This window comes from Astatotilapia calliptera, chromosome 7 (genome assembly GCF_964374335.1).
Source record: "Astatotilapia calliptera chromosome 7, fAstCal68.1, whole genome shotgun sequence".
In the NCBI taxonomy this organism is placed as follows: domain Eukaryota; kingdom Metazoa; phylum Chordata; class Actinopteri; order Cichliformes; family Cichlidae; genus Astatotilapia; species Astatotilapia calliptera.
In genome coordinates, this window is record NC_137428.1 from 12,754,817 (window position 1) to 12,772,378 (window position 17,562).

Sequence of the window (17,562 nt, forward strand, 5' to 3'; positions counted from 1 at the left end):
ACTGAAGGAGGATATGTAGAAGGTTGGTGTGGGAGGGGGATGCTAGACATATGCCATGATGAGATGGAGCCTGGTCATTCACTGTGGCGACCCGAAAGGGTGCAGCTGATGCAACATGGTTCTTTTGATTTGATGCTATACAACTGTAATTTGGCCGTAGAATTGCTCAATGACAAATGGTCAACCTGTCCTTGACTTAGTCTTACTATTGAGTTCTTAATGACAAATATTCTCGTATTGTAATATTTGTAATATTATTTGCTTGTGCGTTTGTCTTTCGTTATGTAAATGCCTCTATATGCTTGCTCCACAGCAAATGGCTAAACTGGAGATAGTTGTTTGTTTTGTTCTGTAACTGCCTTTGGGATTCACTGTTTTGTGGTAATTCATTAAGGGACTGTGGCAGTGTGCAAGGCACTTGTGAGGATGAAGCAGCAATTATGTATGCCTGGGCTCGAAATGCACCACCTACCAAATTACCCAAAGGTATGTCTATGACTTTTTCTGTATTGAACTGCTGCAGTGAAAGGGGGTGGAGTTTTATTTTTGACATTTATGTTAAAAGAAGAATCTGTAGGTTTTATGTATAATATTGTTATGTAGTGTATGCTACTCATTTTTTTCCCTCTTCTTCTTTTACTGTTTATATTCATGAGGTCTTATGTCCATTGTTAACCACTATTCTCTGTATTTTATCAGATGTTGGCTTTAAAGTTGGAAGAAGTTCAGGAATGTCCTACTTTGTACTGCAGATTCATTACGGAGATATTAGTGCTTTCAAAGGTGAGTCCTTTTGAAACATAAATATAATGTAATAAAAAAAAAATATTATGTGCTCAAATTAAGCAGCTCAAATTAAAGCAGCAGTAATTCAGTAAAAATCTGGAAAGATCCAGAGTTTGAAAAGTAATTTTAAATACTACACTAAGACCATTCACCTCTGAAATAAAATGTTGCAATCTTTTATACCAAGTGCAATAACTTCTTCTAGTGTAGTGTAGTGTATATATCATTTCTGATATTTCTTTTTTTGTTTTTATTGAGCATCAACAATGTAGTACAAAGACATAGATATAGCAAGGCCACAATGCTCCTTTATATATATACTCCACCCCAAGAACATATTGGACACTGATCCAGAAGGAAAAAGAAATTAAAATAAATAAATGAATAAAGTGAATTTAAATGAGGTACAAGGAAGTTCACCATTTTTGAAGATGTGCCCTTAAAGGGGAATAGTTTACACAAAATGAATCCCAATCACACAGAAAAAAAAAAAAAAGGATTTACGGCAGCTGTCAAGCATCTTTCAGGTGGATATGGTTTTAATTTACTCTAAATGTTTTAGCAATGTATCCCAAACAGCAAAGAATCTCTCCTTCGACCCCTTGAGAGCGTACTTTATCTTTTCCAACTGTATAAATTGTGTCAGGTCACTAAACCACAAAGCCGCTTTGGGTGGCTTTTTTGACTTCCAATGCAAAAGTATCCTTCTGCGTGCAAGCAGTGTAGTGAAAGTGATTATGTTTTTATGGCTCTTCCTTAGTGTTCTATATCCTCTCTCTGTGACACCAAATATGCCCATAACTGCATTGGGTTGAAGCTCAACATTCAATGCCTCGGACAATGTTTTGAAAATTGTTGACCAGTAGGCTTTTAAAGTTGGACATGACCAAAACATATGTGTTAAATCGGCAGAGGGATTTCTACATCTCTCACAGCATCTCTATGTTTGGAAATATTTTGGTTAGTCTTGCCTTGGAGTAATGAATGCGGTGTAGAATCCTGAACTGCATGATGTTTAATTAATTTGGCACAGAAAGTGCTGTTGTTTACTCTTAAAAGGGCGCTCTCCCAGGTCTCCTCCTCCAAAACCATCCCCAGCTCATTCTCCCAGTCTGCTTTGATCTTTGGCATTGTTATATTCTGAAAGGAGGCTATACAATTACTAATTCTTGAGATTAGGCCTTTAGGCTTAAATGTCAGTTTCAACAGATCATCTAGAGCAGTAAGTGGAGTTATATTTGGAAAGTCAGGGTTGTGATGCTGAAGGAAGTGACGAACTTGGAAGTATCTAAATAAGCTGGGCCGAGGGAGGTCAAATTTGTGTGATAAATCCTGAAAACTTGCCAAGACACCGTCTATATTAGATTAGATTAGATTAAACTTTATTAATCCCTCGGGTGGGTTCCTCCGGGAAATTCAGTTTCCAGTAGCAAAGCACCGACAGAAGTTGCATGTTACAGATACATTAAGGGGAATGAGAGTAAGGATATAAGCATAAATACACCATATATACACATATACACATATATAGATACAGAATATACAATATGGATAAATAGGATTGCTCATTTGAGTGAGTATATTGCACAGTGATTATTGCACAGTCAACTATAAGAAAAAAGACAAAACAAAAACAAATATTGCAAATATTGCACAGTGTAGAAAAGCACCTACAGCTCAGTTGTTCCCGCCCTCCCTTGTCCCCCTGTTTCTCCTCCCTCTCCCCTCCAGTGAGGAGTTAAACAGTTTGATGGCGTGTGGGACAAAGGAGTTTTTAAGTCTGTTGGTTTTTGACTTTGGGAGAAGCAGCCTGTTGCTGAATAGGCTCCTCTGATTGTTTACGACCGTGTGCAGAGGATGCCCAGCATTGTTCATAATGTCCAGCAGTTTCTTTAGTGTCCTTTTCTCTACCACTGTCACCAGAGTGTCCAGCTTCATGCCGACCACAGAGCCAGCCTTCCTGATCAGTTTCTCTAGCCTGCATGAGTCCTTCTTTGCTGTGCTGCTCCCCCAGCACACCACAGCATAGAAAAGTACTCCAGCAACCACTGACTGGTAAAACATCCTCAGGAGCTTCCTGCAGATGTTAAAAGACCTCAGCCTCCTGAGGAAGTACAGTCGGCTTTGGCCTTTTTTATACAGGTGCTCTGTGTTGCATGACCAGTCCAGTTTGTTGTCCACCCACAGCCCGAGGTACTTGTATGTGTTGACCACCTCCACCTCCTCCCCCTCTATCTGAACTGGCAGTGGACCTGGTCTGGACCTCCTGAAATCCACAACCAGTTCCTTAGTCTTTGAGGTGTTGAGTTGCAGGTGGTTTGTGTGACTCCATGCGACAAAGTTCCTCACCAGACTCCTGTACTCCTCTTCCTGATCATCCCAGATACACCCCATGATGGCCGTGTCGTCTGCAAACTTCTGAATGTGGCATAATTCAGAGTTGTAGCAGAAGTCAGAGGTGTACAGGGTGAAGAGGGGACAGCACAGTTCCCTGTGGTGCTCCTGTGCTGCTGACCACTGTGTCAGACGTGATGTCCTTCAGCCTGACGTACTGTGGTCTGTCGGTGAGGTAGTCGGAGATCCAAGCCACCAGGCAGGGGTCCACCTCCATCCTGTTCAGTTTTTCCTGAAGCATACAGGGCCGGATGGTATTAAAGGCACTGGAGAAGTCAAGAAACAGGATCCTGATCGTGCCTTTTCCCCCCATCCAGGTGTGAGTGGGCTCTGTGTAGGAGGTACAGGATGGCATCCTCCACTCCGACACCCGCCTTGTATGCAAACTGTAGTGGGTCCTGGGCATGTTGTACCTGTGGTCGGAGGAGGTTGAGGAAGAGCCGCTCTAGAGTCTTCATAAGATGTGACGTCAGTGCCACCGGTCGGAAGTCATTCAGCTCATTGGGCCGGTTCTTTTTGGGGACCGGGACGATGCAGGATGTCTTCCATAGGGCGGGCACTCTCCCCAGTCGCAGACTGAGATTGAAGACTCGTTGTAGCGGCTCCCCAAGTTCAGCAGCACATGCCTTTAGCATCCTAGGACACACCTTGTCTGGGCTTGCTGCCTTTCTGGGGCGAAGCTTCCTCAGTTGTCTCCTGACAAGGCTCTAAGAGAGGTGGCGATGCAAGATGCCGCTTCAATTTGGCACCAGTCTTCATCAGGGGTATTGAGCCAGTATATGATTTTTTTTTGAACATTTGAGGACCAATAGTAATGGCGGAAATTTGGAAGTCCTAAGCCGCCTAGGTCTTTAGGCCTCTGTAACTGATCCAGACATATTCTTGGTTTTTCCCCATCCCATATAAATGAGATAGAATAGAATCGAATTCAACTTTATTGTCATTGCACATGCACAGGTACAGGGCAACGAAATGCAGTTTGCATCCATCCAAAAGTGCTTTAGTGATATAGATATATTACAATATATATTAACAATAATATAGATATGTAAGTATATTACAGAAATGGGTCTATTATGGTATGTATAATGGTATGTATATGGTAAGAGATCAGAGCTTTATCAATAGATTTAAAAAATGATTTTGGAAGGTAAAGTGGGATACACTGAAAAAGATAAAGAAACTTTGGGAGTATATTCATTTTTATACAATTTACTTTCCCTGCCAACGACAAATGAAGTGGCTTCCATTTCTTTAAGTCTGATTTGACCTTTTCAAATAACGGACAGAAATTTTCTTCATAGAGATTATGCAGATCTCTTGTTATATTTATGCCTAGGTATTTGAAGCCATTTTTGGCTGTTTTGAAAGGTGCAGCACTATTCTGTATTTGAAGAGCCAGATCGTTAACAGGATAACATTCGCTTTTACTGAAGTTCAGTTTGTACCCAGAGAAGGAGCCAAAGCTGCTTAAGGTGTGAATAATATCGGGGACAGATGAAACAGGATCAGATACATACATTAACAGATCATCTGCATAAAGGGACACTCTATGCTCTTTATCCATCCTATGGATACCCGCAATTGATGGCAAGGTTTTGAGTGTAATAGAGAGGGGCTCTATGGCCAGGGAGAATAACAATGGACTTATTGGACAGCCCTGACGGGTACCCCTTGTCAACTTAAAATAACGTGAACATTTACCATTTATGATTATAGAGGCTTTGGGTGATGTATATAAAAGTCATTTCTGATATTTCTAACATTAGTTTTCTGTTGTTTTTCAACCAAACACACAGTTGTAGGTTCTCTACATTTAACCTTTGGTGAATCTCTCAAACCTAAATACAGTATTGTACAAAAGTCTTGAGTCACCAGTCATTTCTTAATATTTTGCTAGGAAATGGGGAGTAGGTGCACAAAACACTGTTTTGTGCTGCCTGTCTGCTGACGGCCTCCTATAACATGCTTCAGCTTCACTCTACATGGATGCCTTTGCCTTTCTGCACGCCTTCCTATCTGAAGAACTATAAAATTTTCCTACTTGTATAGTTAAATAAATATCTACTATATTACCCAAAATGATTTATCATTAGTGGACAATGACAGTAGGTGCAGGATTTGTTTTAGAACCATTCCTTTAGCAAAAGAAGCAAGGAAACACTTCACTACACATAACACTTCATTACTGGCAAATTGTACATAAATGATCAAAAATAAAAATATTATTTTGCATAAAAATGTTCCCCATGGATTAACATTTCTCCTCAACATGTTTAGGACTGAGCTTAAACATTTCATACTTTCTTTAATTTACAGTAAATGCATCAGATTGTATAAAATTTGTCATGAGAGGACCACATATCTTTTGGGAAAAAAATCAGCTGTTAAGAACTTAGAAAAACAGATTTTAAAAAAGTATTAAAATATATAGTTTATAAAGTTTTTATATCTACAAGAGACAAGGCAAAACTGTTGGTTAAACGGTGCACATTTGCTCAACCAAGTGATTTCTCAGAGATGCTATTCTTAAAGTTTTAGCTGAGCTTCCACTTGCCAGTTTTATTAAACTGGATTTGACACCTTCTCTTCTTTATGAAGGCTTTCCTTGCTAACTTGCTAAAGGAGTTATTACAAACTTTCACGCACTACAGTCCATCTTCTCTATGTCACACAAGTTGTATCTAACTTGGGTACCACCTAAATTTGGTAAAAATTTGTCGACTTTCTTGAACACTATTAGCCTCTGGCCTTCTAGCCTGGGCTGATCAATTTGAGCTAACCAAGCAAGCCAAGGAAACTGCTGTTCTGTGTCACTTGTTCATTGACTTCAATGGGCCACTATTTTTAATTATTGATATTAATAATATTGGGCCATTGATATTATTAATATTGGCTATTTATTGATCCCTCTCTATCAACATTTATAACAACCAATAAATAAAAATTTATAAAGTAAACAAAAGTGTTGATTTTGCATATTTGTCCACCAGATGGTGCACTGCAATTTGCCAGTTGCAGCACCTGTGTTTGAAATGCCAAAAACACACCAGCTGATATGAGCAGAGTAGTGCAGCGCATGAATGAGTGAATAAAGGACTTCACATAATGAGTGTTTGTTTATGTTTTGTGTTGGAAAGAAAAAGAAATTGTCTGATACATTAGAAGATCAGATTTTTAAAACACCAAACATCAGTATCTTCTCCAAAATCTACATTGGTTAGGCTCTGATCATTTATGTTAATCGCAGCGTAACTGTATAAATATCATAGTCCCCTCTTATTTGCCTGTTGCAGATCACCATAGAGATTGCTCAGGACTTACTTTAAGAATGACTTCTAGGCCGTAAGTAATGAGTTAAATATATCAACTTTTCAGTTAATAATGAAACAAAATAAATTAGAAGATGTTTTAACAGTTGTTTCTTCAAGACTGCTTTCTGGTTGAGAACATCAAAGAATATAAACATTGATAACCTGAAAATAAACTTTTTTGTTTTTGTCCTTCTGTTGGACTTCTAAAAAGGCAGCCATTCATTGCTGGCATATATTTGCTCATGTCTGTGGACACAGTTATCCTTCCAGGACAAAGAGGTATGCTATAAGTCTTTTAACATAGCACAGTCCAACCTGCAGTAAATCGTGTGTTTGTGTGTGACAAAGTCTCATTTACGGGTTTATGTACTTTGTCATATAACAAAACTAACTTGGATAGCGTCTTTATTTGTAAGTAACAAATTGAATAGGTTGATTTTGTTCATCTGGACGTAGCGTTTCGAGAAATGTTTCATCACTCATCCAAGTGACTTCTTCAGCCTCAGCTGACTGCAGGTTTTCCCAACCTTATAAACAGTACATTGCACATTTTCTTCTGTGATTGCAGCTATTCTATAACTCTCTGTGAATGGTACTCATGGCCATTGATCTATCGTCTATGATCAATGGTTGTTGATCAATGGTCATGAGAATTTCCATATTAATGATCAAGGAACTGACCTCACAGCCCAGTGTTTGTTTAGTGGGCTGGTTTCAGTTATTGTGCAATATACTGTTTATAAGGTTGGGGAAACCTGCAGTCAGCTGAAACTAAAGAGGTCACTTGCATGAGTGACGAAACGTTTCTCCCTTTGAATATACTATGTCCAGATGAACAGAATCAACCTTTTGGAATTTACTTATCTGGATGATTGAGCATGCATCAAGACAAATTGAATAAATATTTAAAAGTAAAGCCAGCTGTTTCAGTCTGTTCACAAATGCTTGATAGAATGCATGAATGGATAAGTCAGAAGAAAAGTGATGCCTGTCCTAACTTGCTTTGCTTTCCTGTGTTAGTTACAGATGCAGATGTCGCATGCGATTATACTTCATATCCAATCTACCCATTTGCCTTCAGGACCCACACACACCGCCTTGGTGAGAAAAACAAATAATTTTCTAACTTTTTCAGATCATTTTTTTTTATCAGTATAAGTGTTAGTATGAATTAGTCTGTTTTTCACAGGTAAAGTGGTCAGTGGCTACAGAATCCGAGATGGGAAGTGGACCCTGATTGGGAGACAATCCCCTCAGCTACCACAGGTAGGTCATCAAATCAAAGGCCCATTTTTGGGAACCACACAGTACTGTGCTTGAGCAAACTCTCATTTCTTTATATACTGCTCAAAAATATGTTTCTAAATCATGGTTGGCTTGGGGATCAAATACATTAAATAAATTGAAGGAACACTTTTAAAGTATAGTATCAAGTCAATTAAACTTCTGGGATACTGATCCGGGCAGTTAAATATTAGAAAGGTTGTTAATCAATTTCAGCTGCTTGATGTTGGTGAAAAGAACAACAGGTACACAAAAGAGGGTCAAAAATGAGACAAGCCCCAAAACGGCAATGGTTTTCCAGGTTGAGGGCCCTGACATTTTTTCCATCCTCATCTTTCCTGACTGTATATATACTTTATATCCAGGTGATACTTAGACTTTAAAAAATGTTGGATAGATAGTCCAGTTCCTCTAGGATGGCCCGTTCATATGTGCCATTTGCAAAGGTTTGCTGTGTTTCTCAGCTTATTCTCAAGAGCATGAAGGAGAAAGGCAATTACTTTAGGAGAGCTGGGGAGTACAAGTTCCTTACCCAATTATAACTGGTATGTGTTCCTTTGTACAAGAAGGAACAGTATGAGCATTGCTAGATCCCTACAAAAAGATCTCCCACAGAGCATTGGTGTGAATGTCTATTACCGGAAAATCAAGCCATCCACATAATGTACTGTAAAAGAAAACATGATTCACCAGACTAGGCCACCTTTTTTCCATTGCTCTGTGTTATAGTTCTTATGCTTTACAATGCCCATTGTTTGTGCTTTAGAGGTGCACAGGGTTCAGCATGGGAACCCTGACTGGTCTGCACTGTGTATTCTGATACATTTCTATCAGAACCACACTTTTTTTGGCAGTTTCAGCCACATTCGCTCATCTGTTGGATCAATTCACACAGGCCAGTCTTTGCTCCCTATGTGCATCAGTGATGTACATGGAGTGACACATTTGGCTGCCCATGACCTTGTTGCTGGTCCTGTTGGGGCCGAGAGGGCCAGGCTGTGGGTGTGGACTCAAATGCAGACACAGAGGGAGGCAAAACAGGCGTGAACACAGTGCTTTATTTACAGTGCCTAGTGAACTTACAAAGCAGGAAACTATGAATGCTATGAACTGAGGGGCCAAACTATGAACATGAAACTCTGAGTGCTATGACTAGGTGCTAGATTTCACCGATGGATCCTGGGAATGGAAAAAGGGGCACCGGCTTGGATGGAGGTACGCAGTCACTATAATGAGAGGAGACAAGTAGTCAGTGGCAGTCTAGTGAATCACAGCTGAAGGAGTAGACTATGGTGGTTAGGGCTTACGCGTTGCAGGTTAAAGTGTCATGTGATGAGGGGGTGTCCAAGGGGTTCCGGGTGAGGAGTGTCCAGAGAGGATCCAGAATATACTTGGAGTGAGGGACTTGGCAGGGAGGCAGGCAGGTGTAGTCCGATGATGGAAAGGAAGCAACCAGATGACAGAACCAGCGTCCAGGCGGAGATGTGAGTAGTTTAGCTTGGGAAGTGCGACTGCCAGGTGGGTCCTATGACAAAGAAAACACGGTGAGGAGAAAAGCAGTAGTTAAGGGCTCTCACAAGGGCTTGGCGGCCTAGCACTAACGTGAGTTAGCAGAAGATCTAGCAGAGGTCTGTTGTGAATGCTGGTCTTATATGCTGGTGACTTGATTGGAACCAGGTGTGGAAGCTGATTGGAGTCTCTGCCTGAAGGTGGAGCCCAGCGGAGTGGAAAAACCCCGTACTCACCCGGACCATGACAGGTCCACCAGTTATCTTTCCTTGGACCACTTCTGATAGATACTGACCACTGCAGAATACACCACAAGAACTGCAGTTTTGGAGCTGCTCTGATCCAATCATGTGCGCATCACAGTTTGGCCCTAGTCAAAATCTTTCAAATCCTTAAGCTCAGCCATTTTTCCTGCTTCTAACACATTAAGATTAAGGACAAAATGTTCACTCATTAACAGAAGCTATGAGCCCCCGCATCCTCAGGACCTTCTATCACTGTGCCATTGAGAGCATCCTCACTGGATGCATCACCACCTGGTATGGCAACAGCACCGCCTACAACTGCAAAGCTCTCCAGCGAGTAGTGCGGTGCTCTGAACGGATAATTGGAGGTGAGCTTCCCTCCCTCCAAGACATCTACAGGAAGCGGTGCCTGAGGAAAGCGGGGAGGATCATCAAGGACTCCAGTCACCCCAGCCATAAACTGTTCAGACTGCTTCCATCAGGAAGGAGGTTCTGCAGCATCCGGTCCCGTACCAGCAGACTGAGAGACAGCTTTTTCCATCAGGCCATCAGACTGCTGAACACGTCATAGACACCTCAGCTTCACTACTGGAACTTCAACATTATGCACTCCACACTGTATATAAATGCCACTTGTTTTGCACATATTCAACTCTGTATATTTTATATATTTTATTATTATTATTATTATTATTATTATTATTATTATTTTATTATTTTTTTTTTTACTATTTAATTTGTAAAAATCTTTATACACACACACACACACACACACACACACACACGTAGGAAAATATTTAGTATACACATCCAGAAATGCATACACTATTATATATTGTACATATATTTATTAGTTTCAGGTTGGCCATTCTTGTATTTTGCTCGTTTGTGTTGTTGTGTTTGCACATCTCTGTTGCTTGTGGGGCTCGCACACAAGAATTTCACTCGCATGTGCTGTGCCAGTGTGCCTGCACATGTGATGTGACAATAAAAGTGATTTGATTTGATTTGATTTGATGAAGAGATTAATCTGTTACGTCAAGACACAACTCTAGCGTCTAGGCACTGTAAGTAGGTGCCTTTTTAGGCCTGAATAATGTATACAGCAATTTTAAATACCTTAACAAAGAACTAAAAAATTGTCCTAGGTACAAAAACTGCAAGAAACCTAATGTAAAAGCAGGTCTTCTCTTTCTTTCTCTTTAATGCTTTCTCTCTTTCTTGCCCACGTTGTCTGTTTCTTTTCAAGTACAGTTTAGTTTTCTCTTTGCTCACCACTGACTGATTTTTTTCTCTTTAGGCTTTCTATCCTGCTAACAAGCAGGTGACTGTGAAATATGGTGATACCCTTGCTGCCAGATGTGTGTTCACTGGTGAGGGTAAAACCTCAAAAACTTACATTGGGTGAGTTCTTCAACCTAATGTAACCTTAGTGAAAAAGTATTAGACTTATATCCATTTACTGTTTTTCCTCAATATGGTATGCACTGAAGGCATAAAGAAACCAAGCATTAAGCTTCCAAGCATTAAGATTTAAAAAAGCACTGTGCTAAAATTGTATTGATCTTAATTTAAAAAAATGTCTCGTACCAAAGTCTGCCCTGCCTTTCCACATAAGAATGTATCTAGAATGTGGGTTTTTTGTATGTGCCTGGCCCGTAAGGCCAGCTAGTATATGGTAAAATGGTAAATGACCTGTATTTATATAGCGCTTTACTAGTCCCTAAGGACCCCAAAGCGCTTTACATAACCAGTCATCCACACACACACATTCACACACTGGTGATGGCAAGCTACATTGTAGCCAACAGCCACCCTGGGGCGCACTGACAGAGGCGAGGCTGCCGGACACTGGCGCCACCGGGCCCTCTGACCACCACCAGTAGGCAATGGGTGAAGTGTCTTGCCCAAGGACACAACGACCGAGACTGTCCGAGCCGGGGCTCGAACCGGCAGCCTTCCGATTACAAGGCGAACTCCCAACTCTTGAGCCACGATTGCCCAGTAATTGCACTTGCCTTATTGAAATGAATGAAGGCCCAGTAATGCTAATTTCTTAACATGGACTAAAGCTCTTAAGATGCAACCATCTTATTTCTTTCACATTTTAGTTTTGATTTCATCTGACATTTACAAATTGTAAGATGATTAAAAAAGGCTAGTTCTAAGTGCCCTGTACTGTCCTGCCTTTTGCGCAATGTTAGCTGGGATAGGCTCGTGCCGGCCTGTGACCCCGATAAGGATCTTGTATTTCTTGTGCTGGTAGTTGATATTAATAAATTGTGTCCAACTGTGACAGTTAGTCATTTAAAATAAATATGCTAGTCCTCAATTGTCAGTGATTATTGCTAATTTATAGAGGGATAGCTGCTGAAATATAGTACTCTATGTTGAGAAGTTTGTAGACAAGGTCTTAATGTTACACTTACAACATAAAACTATTTACACAAACATTATTTGCATATACTAACTAGGCGAGAAATCAATACCAGGTATCTATCTTTTTTTAATACAGCGGTACTTCTGATGATGAAATGTGCAACTTCTATATAATGTATTACATGGAAAGCAGACATGCTATCCCTTACATGAACTGCATGGAGATGGGTTCTGAAGAGCTGTTCCAACATATTCCCCCTGAGGCAAATGTACCCATTAATGTCAGTCCAAGCCATATGAATTCTGTGATGCATCTGGGACAATCCACAGGTACAGCGACATCAAATATTGTTCATGCTAACCATCTCTAATCCAAATTGTTAACTTAGCATTTGTTGTTTTTTGTAGAATAAAATCTATGCTAATTTAAGATTTTTAGTCATTTTTCGCAATTCTTTCCATCTGTGGCCCATTGTCTTTTTAAAATGAATTGTATAACTACCATATTTAGTTACCATATTTTGGTTTTTTTCTCTCATAAAGATGATCGTGACTACGCAGTTGTGCTGGATACAAATAAACTAGAAACTGTGGATCAGGGTAAGTTCTAACACTTTGCACTCTCTCTCTCTTTGTCTTGCTCTCTCGCTCTCTCCACACACACACACTCTCACACACACAAATACTATAAGAATATGAAGCTTTTTGTATTATTGTAGGGTCTTTACCTTACTATATAAAGCACCTTGAGGCAACTATTGTTGTGATTTGTAGCTATATAAATAAAATTGAATTAAAAAATTTGAATTGAATTTAAGCTAAGGATAACAATGTAATAACAATGTAATGATGTTGTAGTGTAGGCACTAGTTCCAGTGCAGTCTGCATTCAGGCAAGTGTACGTTTCTTACACCTTGAAAAAAGCATTACAAGCCCAATGCACAGTCACTTACATAAATTTGAAGTATGTAAATATGCATGTATCTTTTTTCTGTTGCCTACATTGTAGAGCAGCGGTCGCCAACCCCCGGGCCACAGACTGGTACCGGTCCGTGAGTCATTTGGTACCGGGCCGCAAGAGTAAGACTCGGGTGTGAAATGTATGGTTTTCAGTGTTTTTATTGGTTTTTAGCATTATTTTGTTATCTGGTTTTTTTTTTCTTCGTTAACTCGGTTTTCCTGGGTCTTTTCACGTGTGTTATGAATAAATCTTCTTTTTTTCGGTATCGGTACTAGTTTTATTTTGTTGTATTTATCCGCGACACCTTAAAGGCCGGTCCGTGAAAATATTGTCGGGCATAAACTGGTCCATGGCGCAAAAAAGGTTGGGGACCGCTGTTGTAGAGGGTGACTTTGCCATTAAACACGAAAACAAGTACAGTCAGGGGTTAAAGTAGGATTTAGGTGGGGGAATCCTGAAATCAGTTGTAATGGCTCATTATGGGGGAAAAAAAATCACAACTCAGAATAATTTTTATTGAGAGCTCCAGTGGATTTTCTTAGTGTACAGGCTGTGATCAGCTGACCTGCTGCTCTTTGTAGATTTACACACCTGAATTCAACCAGATGTCAGCTGATGTTTTACAAATTGTTGGCTGATTTACTGCTTATGCTAATATTTTACTGGATGGCCTCTGTGCAATTCAACAGTGTTATTTACTTTAAAGCCATCACAGTACAGCAAATAACAGTTAGTCTACCTCAGTTTGTTTAGCATCACATTTCACAATATGAAAAAACATAATGTCATGTGTAACATAATTCATAATTCAGTGGTACTACTAGGGTAGTACCACTGAATCATAAATAACTGCAACTGAAAATGATTCTGAAGCATGAATGAAACAAGTCATACCAACTAGATACTGGGAATCTGATGCAGCTAATTTGGTAATGCAAACATGTGCGCTTTTCTTTCTATGATTACACAAAGCTCTTAATTATCATTGACGGTTGAAACATAAATCCCAATTTAATTCTTGAGTGTCATAGCCCAGAATAATCACTGATTTGTATCCAGTCTGCAAATACAGTGCACTAGTCATAGCCCAGAATAATCACTGATTTGTATCCAGTCTGCAAATACAGTGCACTAGTTTTGTTATTGATATATTGTATGTGCACTTTACCACACTGTGTACATTTATTTATTATCATCAGATACCAGGTACCACCTTTTGACACTGTGTTGAGCATACCTTAACGTGTGTGTGTGTGTGTGTGTGTGTGTGTGTGTGTGTGTGTGTGTGTGTGTGTGTGTTTGTTATAGACTACCATTTTGAGCAAGTTTCAGCTTGGCCACAGAGTTCACTTCAGCTAGGACAGGTGTCAGGACTTGCTCTTGACTCAGATTCTAACTTGGTCATTTTTCACAGAGGTGACCACCACTGGGGAGCAGAGTAAGTTTATTTTACTTAAGTTATAACCATTCTTCTCTTAAACAGCTTTTTCAACCAAAAGAACACCAAAAAAACCCTCTCAGTATTGTTGTGTACTCTCAGTCTAATGTAATGCCTTCACCTTACTGGCAAAGAACACAGATCTCGTATTAGCGATTAAATTTTTATTAATTGTATAACAAAAAAATCCAAATAAGTTTTAGTCTTGATGGTTCAAAAAATTACTATTATAGTTAAGAAAAGCATTTAGTGTCTCCTCAGACCGCAACCTTTTTTAGTCTAATAGGATGCCAGTTACCAGTCATGTCTAAGAAATGAAGAATAGGAGGAAAGGAAGCTGAAAAAGTGATTTTTACCAGTAGATTGTAGGATGAAAGGATAAGTATGAGATAACACAAAAAAAGTGCATAATAGAAGTCAGCTCTAATCACTTTTTTGTATAATGTGATGTGGATGACAATTTACTTATTAAACAAAAATACTTTTTGTTGCATTTGACGTCTAGAAAAATCACCACACATTGTTTTTATAAAAATGCAAAAAGACATTCATGTTTTTTTTTCTTTGTTTGTTTTTTGTTTTCCAGCTCTTTTAACAATCAGGCAAGATACCAGCAGAGGTCCCTAGGACCAATTCAGCAGTCTGCCATTTTAGTTGTGGATCCATCCAAGGGCAGTATCTTGAAGGCTTCTGGCAGAAACATGTAAGTGATACAGAGCTTTTGTGTTTTTTTGTTATTGTTTTTTTGTGTGTGAATTAGAGTGCCGACAACCAGGCATCTCAAACACAGTCATAATTGTCTTATAATGAAGCATTTCTCTGATGTTGCAGGTTTTTTTTGCCTCATGGAATAACAGCAGACAAAGAGAATAATTACTGGGTGACTGATGTGGCTCTTCATCAGGTAAGCTGCTGTTTTTGTAAGGTGCATTCTCAATGAGTGTGTATAGATTGCACTTCATATTTGCCAATAAATTAAAAGATGGAGACATTTTGAAATTGTATATTACCTATAAGAATAAGGTTTGAGGATTACGTATTTAAAGCGGATGTTGTATCAATTAACTTAGTTTAAATGACCACAAATGCAAAAGGGAAAGTTTAAGATGCTTCACTTTGTATACTCATCAGGTGTTAAAAGTTAGCAGTGATGGCAAAGACAAAACCTTGATGGCATTAGGAGAGGCCTTTATACCAGGGAGTGACAACAACCATTTCTGCCAGCCCACTGATGTGGCAGTTGACACTGAAAGTGGGAACATCTTTGTCTCTGATGGTTACTGTAATGCCAGGATAATTAAGTTCTCTGCTGATGGCAAATACCTGTCTGAGTGGGGTGCAGGTATCTCACCAGCCACACACACACACACACACACACACACACTCTGCAAAGCTTGGATATTAGCCTATTTGCTACAATGCTTAAACCATACAAGTAGTAAGAAGTATTAGACACTAAGGTGACATCTCATAAAATATAATTTCTTTATTATTCTGCCACACAAGTTTTTGTGGAGATTTTAATTAGTTATACTTGTGTTAGCTGTGGAGTATACATGTATCAATTTCAAATGCAAAGCTGTATTTGCAAACATTGCTGTTTCTTGATTTATGAAACTAACATAAATAGATCCAGAAGGTTAAGAGATTACTGCTACCATAGTGTCTCCAGACACAATTTACATTATTTTAACCTTGTCTTATTTTTTGGACTATAGGCTCATCAGACAGGAGAAGGCGAATACCTTTTCATATTCCCCACAGCCTGGTGTTACTTCCTGATAAAAAGGAAATTTGTGTGGCAGATAGAGAGAATGGACGCATCCAGTGCTTTATAGCAGAAACTGGAGAGTTTGTCAAGGAAATTAAAAAAGATGAATTTGGAGGGGAAGTGTTTGCTATCTCCTACAGCCCTACTGGGGGTAAGTTTACTGAATACTCAGTAGAAGTCAGTAGTCGTATTGTTTCCTCTTAAGCTTGTTTTCTTGCTGCTTACTGCAATAAGCTATTGTAAAATATATTTTTGTGCATACCTTCTGCAGTTTTTTTTTTACTTTTCAGTCTAAGTGGTGTCCTCAATATTATTATTTTTTTTTAATGTTAATCAATGTTCATCCTTTGTTGTGTTAGGTCACAATGACATCCTCTAGCAAAAATATGTAGATCCGGTGTTTACAAGCTTTATGCGTACTCGGAACTAATATCCAAGATGCATTCATTTTAAGAGTTCTTTTTATTTATTTTATTACTCAACAACTCTCTTCCTGCTTTACATGTATACATGCTTAACAATTTGTGTGTGTGTGTGTGTGTGTGTGTGTGTGTGTGTGTGTGTGTGTGTGTGCGTGTGCGTGTGTCTGTCTTTCTTCTATGTGAAGATGGCTTGATTTTTGCAGTAAATGGGGAATCGCTATCTCGTCCAGTTCCAATTAGAGGTTTTGTTATAGATTATTCAACCAAGGATATTTTGGACACCTTTAGCCCTAACAAAAAGGTAAAAACACTTTTTAATACAATCAAAGGTTCTTTCCCCCCCAAAATGTTCTAATAACAGGTCTATTGAAATCAAAAGCCTGCCTGCGTCTGCTATTTTAAGATCTCTGTGGAAGTACTTCTATTTCTATGTCCCCTTGTACCTGTGCCTCTGGTTCTTCTCTCCCAAGTATTCCTTCAACTTGATTTATGTTTTTGTGGGAAGTGTAGGCAGTTGCTGGAAGGCAATTATGGTGAATGGTCAAAGTGATTAGGGAACATTGTCTAAAAATATTTTAGTGCATTTTGAGCTATCAAGACATCATGCTACAGATCTGACATCAAGAAGGCCGCTGCAAAAAGGAGTGAAACATATTTTCCATGTCGCTGTGTGACATGAAGGAAGGACCCTTCATGTAGCCAATTGGTGAGTAATTTCAAGCTAGAAGATGAGAGTAACACAAGCACTTTATCTCCTGGTGAAAACGTTAGCCCTTAGGTTGTACAGGCGCTGCTGAAATTCCTAGACATGGAGCAAATTCTCCCATCATAACCTCCCCAGATTGTGTAGCTTTGCTCTCAGGTCCAGGACGTATTGAATTTCTCATTTTTCGCTGGGCTTGGACCTTCCTCCCAGTTTTCCTTAATCAAGTCCAACTTTAAAATTTTATTCAGCCGCTCCACCAACCTGTCAGTCTGAAGGTGGTAGGCACTGGTCCAAACAGATTTAATGCCCAGTAATTCCTACAGCTCCTTTAGTGTGCAAGACATGTGCCCTGT

General features: G+C 39.4%; 1 protein-coding gene across 4 annotated transcripts in view; it reads left to right on the forward strand.

The window, feature by feature from the left end:
• The window catches only part of pam (peptidylglycine alpha-amidating monooxygenase), a 59,056-nt gene that overhangs the window by 26,878 nt on the left and 14,616 nt on the right, over positions 1-17,562 (forward strand). For all 4 annotated transcript variants that reach the window (XM_026172831.2, XM_080303471.1, XM_080303470.1 and 1 more), the window contains exons 6-20: positions 395-486; positions 700-783; positions 6,477-6,525; positions 6,706-6,773; positions 7,515-7,595; positions 7,684-7,760; positions 10,833-10,936; positions 12,048-12,241; positions 12,455-12,511; positions 14,181-14,310; positions 14,897-15,013; positions 15,142-15,214; positions 15,442-15,652; positions 16,029-16,232; positions 16,689-16,804. In XM_026172831.2, the coding sequence (XP_026028616.2) occupies positions 395-486; positions 700-783; positions 6,477-6,525; positions 6,706-6,773; positions 7,515-7,595; positions 7,684-7,760; positions 10,833-10,936; positions 12,048-12,241; positions 12,455-12,511; positions 14,181-14,310; positions 14,897-15,013; positions 15,142-15,214; positions 15,442-15,652; positions 16,029-16,232; positions 16,689-16,804 (1,657 nt within the window). The remainder of the gene's footprint in view (positions 1-394; positions 487-699; positions 784-6,476; positions 6,526-6,705; positions 6,774-7,514; positions 7,596-7,683; positions 7,761-10,832; positions 10,937-12,047; positions 12,242-12,454; positions 12,512-14,180; positions 14,311-14,896; positions 15,014-15,141; positions 15,215-15,441; positions 15,653-16,028; positions 16,233-16,688; positions 16,805-17,562) is intronic.